Source organism: Phyllostomus hastatus, unplaced genomic scaffold, assembly GCF_019186645.2.
Source record: "Phyllostomus hastatus isolate PE091 unplaced genomic scaffold, TTU_PhHast_1.1 phas_scaffold_114, whole genome shotgun sequence".
Lineage (NCBI taxonomy): Eukaryota > Metazoa > Chordata > Mammalia > Chiroptera > Phyllostomidae > Phyllostomus > Phyllostomus hastatus.
This window is the reverse complement of record NW_025334006.1, coordinates 3,347,286-3,362,882: the sequence shown is the minus strand read 5'-3', so window position 1 is coordinate 3,362,882 and position 15,597 is coordinate 3,347,286. Positions and strand designations below refer to the sequence as shown.

Below are 15,597 nucleotides of genomic sequence, written 5' to 3'. Positions count from 1 at the left end.
CTCTCTATTTTTGCCCTTTTATCCAACCTCGAAGATTTCCCTGCCTTGCTTTCTCTGACCCCCTGAATCTACCACCAGTGGATCTCATGTAACCCTCCTTTCGCCTTCACCTTTGACTCTGGTGCAGCGGCCCCCAACCTTTCTGGCACCAGGGACCAGTTTTGTGGAAGATTCAGGGCGGGGGCAGGAAGAAGTGCTCAGAAACGTGGCTTGGTTCCCAGCAAGCCATAGACCCCTGTTCTATTGTATACAATAAGCTGTCAAACTGCCATCCTCTGGAGCATTTTCTCAATCAGTTGAGATTTTGCTTCCTGGCAATTATCATCCGTTTGGCTCAGATAAACTCCTACAAATCCTCTACAGGTTTGACTGTTTCTTACATCGACAGAGGGTTCTGTCCATCCTAACTCTGCACGTAACTTCGTTTCACTTGACTTGCGCGGGTCAGACTTGGTGAATCAGGGATAATGTGGAGGAGGAAAGGAAGACGAGCAGAAAGGCAGCGCCCACCCTCTGCCTCTCCTTTTTCTATCCACAGATGCACATCCTTCCCGGGGAGTCTCCCCGTTTAAGGAACCCAGGAAAGAAGCAAGAGGTCTCTCTCAGAGAGTCCAGGAGGTCACAAAGAACAAAGAGATCGCTTCTGCTGGGTGTGTGAAGGCCACTAACAACCACAAGGGTCCTATTACACTTGGCAAGTCTAAAGTGCTTTTTGTTTTTGAAAGGAAGGAAGGAAACGCAGACTAATGATCATAACAATACCTCAGTCTCAGGGGCTGAACCCTATGGGGGGGGGGGAAATGGGCTGGGTGACCTCAGGCCAATCACATTTTCAATCCGCTTTTGGGCTGCCTCGAAGTGAGGATGAGGGGCGGGAACGTCTGTTTTCTCATAAACATAACATCACGTTCCACAACGGTTACAAGCCTTCAAGTTTCAATCATAGCAATTTTTAAAAAATTACCATCAGTTTCCACTTGGATTATATTTAACGTGACCACATAATGTATCATCTGAACGGGGACGATTTTAAGAGTGAAAGGGAGCACGGTTAATGATGAGGTTGGAACAAAAGATACAAATTAGGACTGTCTCGGGAAAACTGGCAAATACGGCCGCCCCAATTACATCCCATCAGGGAAGTTCTGTCTTCCTTTCTGGGTAGCTTCAAGGTCTGACGTGATTCAGTGGCTAATCACGAAATTGGTTAATTAAGTGTGAAATACAATTTCATAAAATAATTAATAATTCCTCCAGCCACCAGTTAATTGCAATTGCAAACAATGTGATATACCAGAGAAATGTTACTTGAGTATCTTCTTTAAAGGGGGATTTTCTCGTGGGATGCAGACAGTGGGGGGGGGGGGGGGTGACCACACAAGGAGAGGAAATGTGTGGGACATCTCCCTATTTCCCCTCAATTTTTCTGTGAACCTAAAACCATCTGAAAAACAAAGTGTATTCATATTAAAATTTAACAAAAGATCCAGTAATGAATGCTAAAATCAGCAGGCAAAAGTTTAAGGAGAAATAGGGTATCAGCATAATCTCAAAAATATCTCCCCCAAATATTTATCAGTTGGAAAAGGAGATCTGATAACTTGATGATGGAGATATAGGAAATACCATCTTAATCAAGAGATCAAGGTGAATGTCAGCAATAAAACACAGACATTATGAGCCCCCATACAAGATGCAGTGAGGATACCGCATCGCTTCTAGAGTATTTTGCATGAAATGAATAATTTCAGTCTAATCATGAGAAAACACAAGGCAAGCTCAATCTGGGAGACATTCTTCCTAAGGACCAGTTGGTGTCCATTAACAGTGTCAAGGCCACGAAAGACAAGGAAAGAATGGGGAAATGTCAGAGACCGCTAAAGGTAACTTGGCGGGGTGGGGGGGTCCTTGATCAGATCCTGGGACATGAAGGGAAACACTGGTGAATGTTTTACAAACCTGTCGTTCAGTTCATAGTGATGTACCAGTACTAACTTCCTGGCTATGCGTCAACATTAGGGGAAGCTGGGTGGAAGAGTATCCATTAATGTTCTGCACTATTTTTGCAACTTCTCTGTTAGTTTAAAATTCCTCCAAAATAAAATGTTCAGTGATTTCCTCTTAGCAATGGAAATAACCCCCCAAGTGAACGGCCAGCCACTGCATTGCTGAAATGGAAGGGGTCTCGGAGCCCGCCTGTTCCGACTCTCTCACTGTGCACCCGGGGAGCCTGCAGTGTGGGGAGAACAAGGGGCGTGCCCACAGGGCACAGCCCTCGAGTGGCAGGGCCGGCACCTGAGCCCAGGAGGCCCAGCTCCCCAGCCCCGTTTTCCCCCTATGCAGCAAGCGCCCATAGAGGGCCTCTCTCTGTGTTTGACATCAGATAGGCTAGAAGGGGTTACCTAGAGTGTTAAAATGTATCACCGCTGTAATATGTCTTAAAATGGTGTGTGTTTTCAGACCTTGCAAAATCATCTTCCATACGTGCGACCCAGGGAAACACGGACCAAAGCTCCGCCACGATGGTCAAGCGAAAGCTGTCATTACAGTGATGCAGTCGGACTGCGGTTGTAAGAAGCGGGCATGTGTGGTCCCTGGAAAGTAGGACTAAGTCCCCAAACTAATTGGCCCTGGCTAAACCACCTCACCACAGCCTGAGAGCGATGGGGAAGGGAGCAGAGGCTGCTGATCTGAGCCCACGGCCACCAGTGACACTGTCCCACGAGTGGGGTCTCACCAGACCAGCGAAACCAGCAGTGCAGATATTGTGAGGACACCTAGACCTTGAACCTGCTTCCTCCCCTCTAGGTGGTACAGTTTCAAGCAGGAACTGGGATGGCCTTGTACTTGTGAATGTGTCCTTGAGCAGAAGCACAAAGGCCACTTGTGTAACCGTGAACTGAAAGGAGACAGAAGTGCCAAGAATAAGACATGTGGCGGGACGGTGACGAGCAAGCACTGGCCTTCCTGGACCGGTGTGCCTCTGCGGCACGACTGCAGGCTCTCCTGACAGGTGGGTGCCCGGGGAGGCTATGCTGGAGAGGGCATCGGCTGAATCTTACAGAAGTGCCAACATTCAGAAGTTCCAACCCACAAAAATGTCAATTTCCTGAGTTTCAACTAGATGCATCTGCTCCTGCCCCGTGACCTGGTTTGGCTTTTTAAACCTGACGTGTGCAGACAGCTGAAGTCTTCCTGCCAGCACCTCACCTGGCTGCAACGAGTGTCTTTGTTTTCAGGTTGTCAGTTCAGAACAGTAGGTGAATGAGAGAGGTGAGGGGTCCACGAACTCTTTCTATAAAGGCCCTGATTGTAAACAGTTCAGTCTTATAGGGATATCCTGTCTGTGTTGCAACTACTCAACTCGGCCACTGGCATTACAGTAGCTATAGAAACTATGTAAACGCAAAGCAGCCACAGACAGTACATAAATGGATGCACATGGCTGTGTGCTAATCAAACTATTTACAAAGACAGGCAGCGATCAGAGTTGGCCTGTGGGCCACAGTTTGCCAACTGTCAGTTGGAGTATATATTCAACATGTACTTATAGAAGGGACAGGCACATAGGCAAACAAGTAAGAGAATGAGTCATCTGGTTGGGACAGAGGTAAAAAATGGGAAAAAAAGGGTAGATAAAAAGAGGAAAAGTAAATGGAAAAATTACTATTGGATTCTAGTGAATGTCTATGTCAAATGTAAGGAAAAGTTACATTTCAAGGAGCATAGAGACAATGTAACAATATCGAAATTTAAAGGATACAAAACCATTCTCATCCTAACATAGCTTCACAAAAAAGGTACCCACATCAAGAACAGAAGAACCAGGATGCCTGAACTGCTGCGTTAGAAGGACTTTCTAACGTTGCATGGTGTTTTCTTTTCAGTGTTGCAACTTCCTACCAACCATCTAGTGCAGTGAGGGGACAAAACATGGTCCAGGGGTGAGAAGTCCTCGATTCTAGACCCAGGGAGAGAACCAGCAGAGAATTTTCCAGTCTCTGGTCCCAGAATTCAATGTGTAAAGATAAAGGGGTTAATTCAACACTATAGTTTTCCTCCCAGCTCAGAGATGCTATAATTCTACGGTTTTAATGTCTTGCTCCCTCCAACGATCCTCTGTGAGGGAAACACCACATACATACACAGTGATGACCTTCCGCTTATAGACAGGAAGGCAAGCAATGACCTGAGTCTCCTCGGACAGAACCTGAGCCCACTTCCTTTCCTGTCGTCCCCGGACTTACCGCCTGCTTGCACCAGGAACAGCTGATAGCCACAATCTCTTTGCTGTGGAAGGAGAATTTCTGCTGAAAGCCCTGGGTGTTAGGACAAGAGATAGAACATTTACAATCACTTCGATCACAGTGTGCACCTGCCCTCCTGAAGTCCACGGGAGTGAACAGAGCCAGGACGGGCCCCACCACTCCAGGTAACCCGGGCTGCACGTGCCGCCTTCAGCACGGAACATTCTCCACCCTCTGCCACGCGAGAGCATCCCGTTAGCGAGGAGGCGCCAGCAACTGCTGTACCACCGAGCACTCAAAGTCAGCCACACACCAGGGTGGGCACCCAAATAAATGTGGTCCTGATATGTTTTTATTAAAAGCCAAAGAAAAGCTGCCGTTGGGTCATGTGGTACTTTATAGCAATGGTCATCCATCTCACGAGGTTCTAGCGACATTACTGTCTGAGAAACCACAGAGAGAGAAATTAAGGACCAGAGAGCTGGGGCCTGTGAACCAGGGTCTGGGAGAAGTCCAAGGGGCTGAAGGAAACTCAATGTCTCTCATCACCCCCTTGGGATGTCGGGTCTCAAAACAAGCAGCTTTCAATTTTATTCTTCACCAGCAAGCAGCAATGAGATTAATGGAATGGCAAATGCAATCCTTTCAAATGAACAAACAGAATTACTTTTCCATCAAGAACGGAAGAGGTGCTTTTTGGCTGCTGTTGTTCCGGAATAATTACCAGAGAGGAGTATACAGTAATGTTCAAAGAATGGTACTCAGCTTTTCCCAACCCCTCACCCATCCGTCCCGCCTGAGACGTCCTAACCCACATGATGAATGCAGAGCAACGGCAAAAAACTTTAAAAGCAGGACTTTGTAAAGGGACCAAAAGAAAATGTGAAGGGCAGAGAAGCTACCAAGGCACTGGCTGAAGAAGTCTTGCTTAACATCTACAGAAAATTTTGTGCTAAAAAAAATCAATTTACACCTTAACAGAACTTCCATTCTAAACCATAGGCCTTACTACCTATACCTGACCTTGGCAGTAATGGATAGCTGTCCCAAATTATTGGTTATTTTATGCGCACCTGTATTAGCTCTCCAGCAGAATTAGAGCCTTCTGAGGGAAGTCCCTGTAAGGGTTTTTAAACAGGGCCTCACAACTTAGCACAGCTTGCTGAATTTCACAGGCATGGATAGCATGCATGTCTTCTGATTAACTGAACAAAGTCATTGCTACCACAGCGTGATGCAATCACCAGCTTCATCCTATCTAGACATCAAACACCTAACTCAAACTACCTGGAAATATGCTTCCTCACAACCCTCTCCTCCAACCCCACGGACAGACAAGGCCAACGTGCCAGAACTTTAATTTAACGAAACCTGCAACACAGCCGGGCCACATGGTTGGAAATCAACATGGCGGACTGTCGGCTTGACAGCAGCCAAAGCCACAGCGGGAGGTCTGCTGAGCGCTGCTGCATCAAATGCATTGCTAAACAGTGTCTTAAGTGCTCTCAGCCAGCCACCACTGCATCAAGTCACACATCAGACGAGTTTGTAGCAAAGAGATGCTGAGACGGCCAAGCTGAGAGCAGTCCTTGGACCTTTTTGCTGACTGGGACATCTGAACCCTTCCCGTTTCTCCCTCCCCCATGAAAGTGGTAATGATAATACACACTTCTCCTATGCCACCGAGGAGTTACAAGATTCAAACAGGGCCATGTACCAGAAAAGTTCTTTAGAACACGGTATATATACATGAAGCAGGACTTTTACGGCCAAGACCTCCCAACAGAAATGTCTCCCACCGCCTCGCTGACCAAGTCCTCCAGTGTCCCTCACGTGGCTAGCACTACTCTGTTTGCCGGCACAGAGGGACAGCGTGCCAGTGCCCGGCCCTTCTACTGAACACGGGCCTCCCGGCTTCAGGGGAGACACAGATGCGGTCCTGCCAGCCAGGCGGACCCGGGCAGCAAACGAGGCCAGCCGCCACTGCGGGGCGGGGCGCCGCTGCAGCAGGACTGCAGCAGGTCCACTGGAGAAGAGCCTGGCCGTCATCAGCTCCGGGCAGCGTGTTGGACTCTAGTCTGGCAGCGCCCCAGAGGCCATAGCTTCAGGGTTACTGTCTTAACACAGGGACATAGATAGAACCCTTCCAGGGCTCCTGCGGACCAGCCACCCGCAATGGGCAGGCGGTTCTGGCCACGGTCTCCACACAGCAGAAGGAGCCAGATCCCTAACTGCCCGTTCTTGAATGCTGGCCCGCATTGGATAGCATGGCTCTGACAGACGCCCTCGCTGAATTTCAGCTGACTCGATGATGTGAGGGCAGTTTTGTTCATCACCAGCAAAGAGCAGAAGAGGGGTGTGAGGTCAGATGTCTTGGCTCTGACTGACTTCAGGTTTATAAATACCAGGAACCCGGAGGGATAAGGTTGTTCTCTTGTTGTTGTTGTTGTTTTATTGGGGGTGGGTAGTCAAACTGAGTTCTTGAAATAAAGTTTAAGCAGCATTTATTCTCAGCAGCTAAAACTCTGTTGCTTCTCCTTCTTCTGCCATCTAGAGCATACAGCCAATGGCACTCAGCTTCTCAGCCTTGGCTGAAACCAGGAAAAAAAGGGGCAGGGCTTTACTTGAAACAAATCAAAATTATTTTATTGCTCATGTATGTAACTGAGGTTTGGGTGAGAATGTCTCTGGACCATAGCCTGACTCCCTGCTTGATTTAATTTTATTTCATGCAAGAGTCGATATGCTCTTGATTCCAGAACTTTAAGCAACAATACAACGAACCTCTCCATTTTCACTCACATGTTCGAAGTTCATGAGGTATTACAAAGGATAACCCGAGGGAATTATAAAATAAGACTAAATCAATATTTCTCTTAAGACAGAGAACTTACAAACATGTTTTGCCCAAATACTCCATTATTTAGAAAATACATATAATTGTACACATTATATTTTAATATCTAACATGATTGTAAGTTTAAATGAGATGCAAAGCTTATTTATCTAGCCAAATAAAAGTTTTCAAATAAAACTGTTATGCCCCTCTTATATACTTAGCCAACAGGATATAAACACCATAACAACTGGATAGTCACTAAGGTGAAAAAAAAAGGGACATTTTTCAGGTCAGACCAGACCTTTGCTAGAATGTCTCAAACCGGCTGAACTGTCTCGGCGCGACTGCCCGTAACCGGGCGAGGCTGACAGACCCCGAGGTTGGGTATCCCACAGCCAAAGCTGAGCAGCCACTGAGACCTTCCGCGGAGGGACTCGGGCGCACGCTCACGCCGACCTGACTGAGAACTTCTCTGCACGGATCAGACGTGGCACCCATTTTGACCAATTATCTACAGATTTAGGGACTAATTCTGTCCTATCTAGAATTTGTTAAGGGTTTGACCTTCAACCTTTAATTAGCAAAGCCACTCCTGTGAACCAGTCTCTCTCCTAGTACACCCCGATGACTGACTCTGTCCCCCTCAACAAACTCTCCGGTCCAGTTTTCCCCTGATGTGCACACCTGGAACTGTGACCCTGTTCACTAGGCTGGTTTCAGAACACACCTAGTCCTTCATTTCATCACAGCGTAAAGATGGTAGCATTAATATTTTAGCTTATGTAAGATTAGGGTTTATTTACTCTAAGTTACCTGAACTCCCTAAGTGACCCCATACTGAATTTGTTGGTCTGAAGCTAAAACCCTTCTAAAGATTTAAGATTTTCAGACTGTAAACATACGTGGTTGTCTAAATTGAATTATAATGATGTGTTTATCAATGAAATTTTAGTAAGTCATGTCTTTGTAACTTACGGCAGTGATGCAAATGATATGGTTCTACAGTTACTTTATTAGAATTATTTTTGAAAAATCAAAATTCTTACCCATTGGGTTATTAATCCTACCATATTTTATGGCATCAATTAAAGGCTCTGAGAATTCCCCAATGCCCTTGTTGTCACTACCACGCTCTCCCTCCAGGGCATCCTCTGACTCACACTCCTGGGCCGACACATTCTGTGTTCTTCCGTTCTAATGTTGTTGGTGATTGCAACCCCTTCATCAGAGCTAGTCGGCCTTATTACCCTCAGATAGTCTGGGCTTTTCCCATTAACTTGTCTGAAGATGCCTCTGCAAGCTACAGATCATAAACAGAGAGTCCTCGGGGAGGGAATCAACAAAATTTGGGGCACAGGATTCTCCGTGTTAGTCCCTGCCATCACCACACACTTGCCAGACTGCATGCAGACCTAAGACACGGCTTCCAGCCCTTTTCTATTTCTGAGGCAGATGGCCTCACGGAAGCAGCTCCACCCAGGCCCTGAGAACTAAGGGACAATGGACATTAAGCCTCTAACAACGGCTACTCATTCACATTCTGTTTTACATGTTCACTACTTTTAACTGTCATGTGTATATTTCCTATTTTTACCACCATCTGGATTCTAGGACAAAAATAATGCATACAGAGACTTAGTGTTAGAGTCAATATGGCCAAAACTGAAAACAAAACTTTAACTGTTGGGTTTCATCTTTGTTTTAAAACACCACCCGCGGCACAGAGGGCTCGTAAGCGTGGCAGCCGATACGGCACCATCCCCCCAACGCACCACCAGCTACTTCACAACCAATGGATGACACTGACCCCCTTCTACAATGCCAGCGGCAGGCCCCTCATCCTTACCGGAACTGACACATACTCTGCGTCTGGGTGCACCTTTCCCTTTCGTAGGGTCGCAGTCAGCACCTCCACACGAGGGCGTACAGAGTGTCGACCCACCGACAGGGTCCTGCACGACGCCGTGCCAGACCCAAGAACCCATTTCACAACAGTGGAGGTGCAGGAGTGAGCACATGTTCATGAGATGCTCTGGCCCCGGCACCTGTCACACCATCCAGGCGCTGCGGCTGACAGAGAGACGGGAGGGTCTTTGGAAGATGGAACCCTCTAAGCAAAATTTTAAGTATACAACACAGCATTGTTAACTACAGGCATTATGTTGCACAGCACATCTCTAGGGTTCATGCATCTCGAGTAACTGAAACTTAGCCCCTTGGGCTGATACCTCCCCATTTCCCTTCCTTGGGTGCATCTGGGGGACCTCATGCGAAGTGAATAAACCACACACAGAATGGCAAATACTGCATGGTGCTACTTACATATGAAGAATCAAAAATAGCCAAACTCATAGAAGCAGAGCATAGAATGGCCGTTGCCCTTGACCCCTTTCTTGACACTCGGCCAAAGACAGGAAGGAAAGCCAGGCTCCCCGCAGCAATGCTGGCAGGGGCTCCGCGGAGGGGCTTGATGTCCTTGTCCTTGTCACATGACCCTCTCTACACCCTCAGCGACCCCCCCGGGGCTAGTGGCAGAAGAGTCCTCCGTTTTATACGGACAAACACAGACAGGAGAATGAGCAAACCTGCCTGTCCAGTGCATGGATCCTCACCCTTGAACTTCCACTCCTCGTCCCTAACCAGGCAGGGTCTCTTGCAAGCTGACCTCCAGGACACACACATTTTCAGATCAGTAGAGACACCGGTGCTTTAAATTGATGAGAAAACATCCCCCAAAGCCCCAGGTTGGTCCTTTTCATTATTTTGAGACTCTGTGATCCCTTCTTGCTATTCATATCTCAACTGCACCTCATGGAACATTCTTCATCACTGTGTCATTTTCGAATTACAAAAATGCTAGGAAGTGTATCTCCTTGAGATGGTGTGTATTTTGAATGCTGCACTGTAAGTTCACTTTAAATTACTTTTCAACAATATTCATTAGAAGAAAGAGTCGTTTTGACATTTTCCCGTTTAATTAATGCTACATGCTGTTTAATTCACTTAATTGCATATGAAAGTACGTATGATTTATGGGCGAGCACTGCATAGTGATGCGGCAGGTTTGGTTAGGACCCTGGAGGGCATCGGCCAGGCAGACCACAGTCTAACTGTGCGTCGTTGCATTCAAAACCGCTTTCAGGACTCAATGTTTCACTCTCAAAGAGTTAGCTCATTTATGTTTGTAACTTTTCCACATGTTTCTAAATGAAGAAATGAAAGATACGTGTTCAAATTGTGGTTGACACGCACATTTCTACAATCAACCACAGTGCTGGGTTCGGATGCTTGGTTCCTTCAAAAATAACAGGCCCCGTCAGCTACAATCATGACAAGATCTTTCCTTCGCCTGGTGATTTTTAAACAACGGAGAACACCTCCGTGTTGGGAGAACCGTGACTGAATCTGGCGAAGCTCACGAAGGGGCCCGTTTGCAGTGCAGCAGGCGTCCCGCCTCCGCCCTCGCGTGGAACACGGCTCCGTGTTAGGCAACACGTCCCACTGTCCGCCAGATGCACTCTCCACCTGCCTCCACCCCGTGTCCCGTTCTGAACACGGGCTGTCACGGATCGTTTCAGCAGTGTCCCCTGCAGTCGGTCTGCTTTCTACTGCGTTTGCACACAAGAGTTTGAAGGATGGAAGCCGGGATATTCATCCCCAGCTGGTCGTCCGCCCGAGGCCGGCGGAGTCTCCCAGTGCCTCTGACAGGGCGCCCTCCCTCTGCCTGCCTCTTCAGACGGCACGTGCCCACGGCTCGCTGCAGGCACTAGCCTCGGGGCTCTCCACTGCGCCCTGGGGTTTGCTGCACTCTGCTCTCGCACTTTAAACATTCTCTTTATTAAATATTCATCAGACTACATAATTTCAGTGCGAGTGTGCCGTCGCTTTTCTGCCTGAACCCTGACTCTTACATAACATAAAATGATGAATGAAAATACTGTAAAACTCTGGTATGGTCCTAAACATGGCAGCCTGTGACAGTCAGCAAATGTGAAAACAACGGAGCTGGGGAACTGTGAGCCCTCTCATCTGACGACCATTGAATGCCACACACATGCAGCCACTCCAGGCTCAAGAAATGATCAGTCCAAATATTCACTTCATTGCTAACTTTAACAGTGGAAATTGAAACCCCGAATATTCTTTAACCATCAACACTCCTTAACAATCCCAAAAGTTCGCAAACCACTCATTGGAAAAATGTCTGGCTAAGTGAAAATGATTCTTTTTCACCCCATCTCAGTGGGTAAATTATGCAATCATATGTGTCAGGGTATGTCAGTATGGAAAATGGTTTAAAAAGCTCTAGATATGTAAGAATGTACAACTCCACCAATGAAAATGATGCATAGTACCAAAGTCAGAAATGAATTTTCAGTCACTTAATCTGTACATGGAAGTAGAGCTACAGCTCTCCTCTGATCCAGGGTAGAAGCCAGGGTCCAGAGAAGGGTTATCCGTCATCCATCAAGGAGACGAAAGCAGGTCTAAGACAACCCCGTGTCCCAACTGCCGAGTCTCTGGGAATTCATGAGCAGCTGGATTAGAGACACAGGAGATGAATATAATAGTACTATTGGGTTGGCCAAGAAGTCCGTTAGTTTTTTCTATACAAATAAAAGACACATTTTTTCATTTTCACCAATAACTTTATTGATTTAGATAGTTTGAGTATATCGGCTCTTTCCCACGTGGTATAACATTGATTGCTCTCAATTAACGGTTCAATTTGATCGCTGTCAACTTCAAGCGGTCCACCCAACTGTGGAGCTTCATCCAGTGAGAAATCTCCAGCACGAACCTCCACAAACCACTTTTGACACATTTGATCAGTCACGGCACCTTCTCCATACACTGCACAGATCTTTTCTTGCATTTTTACCTTTCTTGAAATAATACAGCATAATATGCCCAAAATGCTGTGTATTGTCTTCCATCATCAATATTAAAATGGCTACCCCCAAATTCAACAATTTTGAGAAGTTTTTTTTTAAAATGCACACTGACATGACAGCTGTCACAGTACAATCTAAGAAAACTGTTTCAAATGAAGTTGAAGATGCTTAAACGCTACCAGAGTGATCTTATGGAAAAAACTAAACGAACTTTTTGGCCAACCCAGTATATTACAGGAACATGGTGTGAGGAGTTGGGGCCACGGGCTGCCCCACGAGAGGCCAGAACACTCCAAGAGGCCAAGGTGGCTGCCCGAGAACACCAGGCAGGAAAGTCACGGTCGCAGCAACTCAGAGTCCAGCGAGTCCAACCCTCCCACTTGGCTGACCGCGCCACAGACGACAAAGCCAGAAAAGGGAGTGCACTGTGACACTGGGGAAGACTCATCACCAAATATGGGATGTTTATGGACTTTGTTTCAGTAACGTTCCTCCACCTCTACCACAGCCTGACGTCTGCTGGGGGCGGGGGGCAGGCACTAGGCTGAAGTGTGGGACCTGCTCATCCACACCCTTCCAGCTCTTCCCATCTCCCGTCTCCAAATGGGCTGTGCCCGTCTGTTTCTTCTCTCGTTTACACACACACACGCACACACGCTTTTGTGGGAAACTTGTAGATTGTGAACAATCACTGAGTCCAAGCAAACCCACAACCTGCAAGGCAACACCGAAAGGAAAAGGGGTGGGTGGCCCCGGGGAACACAGGTCCACGAGGGTGCAGGGCCGACCTCCTTTCCCACAGCCGTGCAAAATGGCTGGTGGGGGTCACTCTACTCCCCCTTCCCTCTCATCTTCTCTTCCCCTCCCCCAACTGTCAGAGGACCTCCCCCTAGGTCCTCTGTTGTCTTTACAGGCTAGACAGGAGCCAGCAGGGAGTCGCCGTGCTGAAGTGGAGAAGATAACACTGGTTACAGGGAGGGCCGCCTTCCACAGTAGAACTTGGGAACCAGCGGCTACAGCACCATATTTTCTTCCAAACACTGTGCAAATGGCAAAACGAATGAGACTGTTTCCAAGTCTCACTCACTCTCGACACCCCCACATCAGGCGGCCAACAGTTCCTTGAATCTCTCTACTGTAGAAAAAATGTCACACTGGTCAGCTCACCATAGCACTTGACCCAAACGGGTCACACGAATAAAGAAATGAATTAAGAATTGTGCATTGATGAGGGATAAAGTTTCCCAAACTATATTGCTCTCTATCAAATCAAAATGCGGCTTTACTGAGTCCAGCTCACTGCTGATATCGCTTGGAAAAAAATATCTTTGTAGCATGATTTACCAGAATTTTAACCTTCCCAGAGGGATCTTTCATTCCTAAAATGTATCTTTATATGTTGAAAAAAAATCCCTAGCCCAGATCTGTTGGGATCGATATCACGTAGAATCCACGGTGTTCTACAGCACGCCAGTCACACTACGGGAGACAGGAGACATAAATAACCGCGTGTGAGAAGGGCATCTGTTTCCAGGACCTGGATAATATCCTAAGGAAGCCACACGTTTCCTGCACATTCTGTGCTGTGCTTCTGCTCAACCACAACAATATGTCAACGAAAGCAGTGTTATTCAACAACCAGCGATTTTCTGTCGCTGACCAAAGAAGTATGGTGGGCCAGTAGTCCTCACCAGGGCGTGTTAACAACTTAGGAAGAGTTGCTTTTGAAACTATCAACAATGAAACCCACCACAAAAATGTATCCATCTCTCTTAAAATGTGCTAAGTCCTCCTATTAAGACCATTAAGACCCCTTGTCTCTTGCAGTGAATTCTGAAACAGCCCTTCGGGAAAGAGGTCTTAGAGAAAGGAGGCCGTTCGGAAAGGCAGTGACGTACAGAGCACAGGATTCGGGCAGCGGGACTCCTCTAGCTCGGGCGCTTGCAAAGCCGGGGAGCCTCCCGCAGCGCCGCGCCGTGGGTGCCGGGCCCCTTACCTTCCCGCACTGCTTACATTTTCCCTCCTGCCGACGCCTGTGCACCCAGTGGTGACGCACAAAGTTCTGTGGAAAAACAAAATAAAATTAATCTATTTAAATCTGCAGGTTGCAATAGTGGTTGTGTTTCTTCTCATGTTAAGACTGTAGCTTTCATAAACCATCATCTACGAGCACAGTGACACAAGCCGAACACGGGCACGTGTGACTGATTTAACCATAAACGTGAAGCCACTTAGAGAAGCGAAGCTGAGTCTCCATCCGCAGCCGGTCATCCCGTCCGTCCTCCGGGTCGCCCCAGGGACCATGGCCACAGCGGGCTGCTGCTTCTCTGCTGGCCTCCTAGGAAGACCCTGCGCAGAGCTGTGAGCATCTCAGGGGCCTCCAGCGGGGAGGCAATGAGGCGGGTCAAAGAAAGGTCCTCACAGGAGGGAAAACGTGAGGGAGAGAAGCAGAAACCACAATGTCCAATATATATGTATTTTAACAAATAAATTAGTATTTTAGTATTTCTTTATAGGCCAGGGAGGCACCATGCTAAACATCTGAGCTAGAAAGCACTTAAAAAAATTCAAGTCTCAGACCGCAGTCGATCCCCCGATTAAGGACAGAGATGGTGAGAATTTGATGCCAGGGCAAGTGAAGGAAGAGAAAAGGTGAAGGCAAGCGATGAGAAGGACAAGACACACGGGCGTGTCGTGAGGTTTTTGCAATGACACAGAGCACTATGTGCCCTTGAGTGCTCTGAACTAGATCAGCTTTCACGGTCTATTCTTGTCTTGAGCTACCGGAAACTCAGAAAGTCCCTTCGCCCCAAACAGACCATCAGTCCTGGGGCAGAGAGGGGGTCAAGGTGCCCTCCAGCACTGCTCTGGGGAAAGGTCCGTCATCGGAAAGTTGGCCGCAGGCCTAACGCGTGGTGCAGGGAAACCCTAATAACCTATATATAATTTCATTCCTCCCAGGCCAATACACCTAAAATACCTGCTCACGTTTTCTCCCCTGCCCTTTCCTGAGAAAGGACACTTCACCTGAGATTAACACATCTGCTGATTGTCGAGTCACCTCTGCCTTCCCTTTAAAAGGCCTTTTTAAATACTTTCCGTCACTTGACAAATACTAAACACCTACTGTTTGCCAAGCACTGTTCTAAGTACAGAGGAACGTAGCCAACAGATCCGTGTTGAGGAAAAAAATCATCATAACAAGGCATTAAAGTCAGAGTGACAAAAATACCCTAACAGGCATAAACATTATCAATTCCAAAATGCCACCTCTATTTCTCTATATAATGTCAAATCAATTTAAATCAAAACCAAACAAAGATCCTGGAGGCTTTTAACTACAATAAGGAAAAAAGAAGCAATAATGGTCTCACTAATTAGTCTAATTTTTGTCTTGCTTTTCCCACAGCGGCAGTTTAATAAAACACAAACATAATTCATATAGAGAGAGATATTCTCAGAAGGGAGCCAATAATAATAATAGCTAACATTTGTTGAGCCCTGTGTGCCAAGTACTCTTTAAAATGTTTCACATGTGATAATTCTTCTCATTTTCATCAAGACAGCAGAGGTGGTGTTTATTTGGTAGCTACCAGTCCAGTCCTACGAGCTGTTA

General features: G+C 47.0%; 1 protein-coding gene across 2 annotated transcripts in view; it reads right to left on the bottom strand.

Annotated features, from left to right (window-relative positions):
* The window catches only part of DGKI (diacylglycerol kinase iota), a 403,697-nt gene that overhangs the window by 208,255 nt on the left and 179,845 nt on the right, over positions 1–15,597 (bottom strand). For both annotated transcript variants that reach the window (XM_045855648.1, XM_045855646.1), the window contains 2 exons: positions 13,978–14,043; positions 4,248–4,319 (listed from right to left, as the gene is read on the bottom strand). Coding sequence is in view for 1 of the 2 variants with exons in the window: in XM_045855646.1 (XP_045711602.1) it covers positions 4,248–4,319; positions 13,978–14,043 (138 nt within the window). In the remaining variant the exon portion in view is untranslated. The remainder of the gene's footprint in view (positions 1–4,247; positions 4,320–13,977; positions 14,044–15,597) is intronic.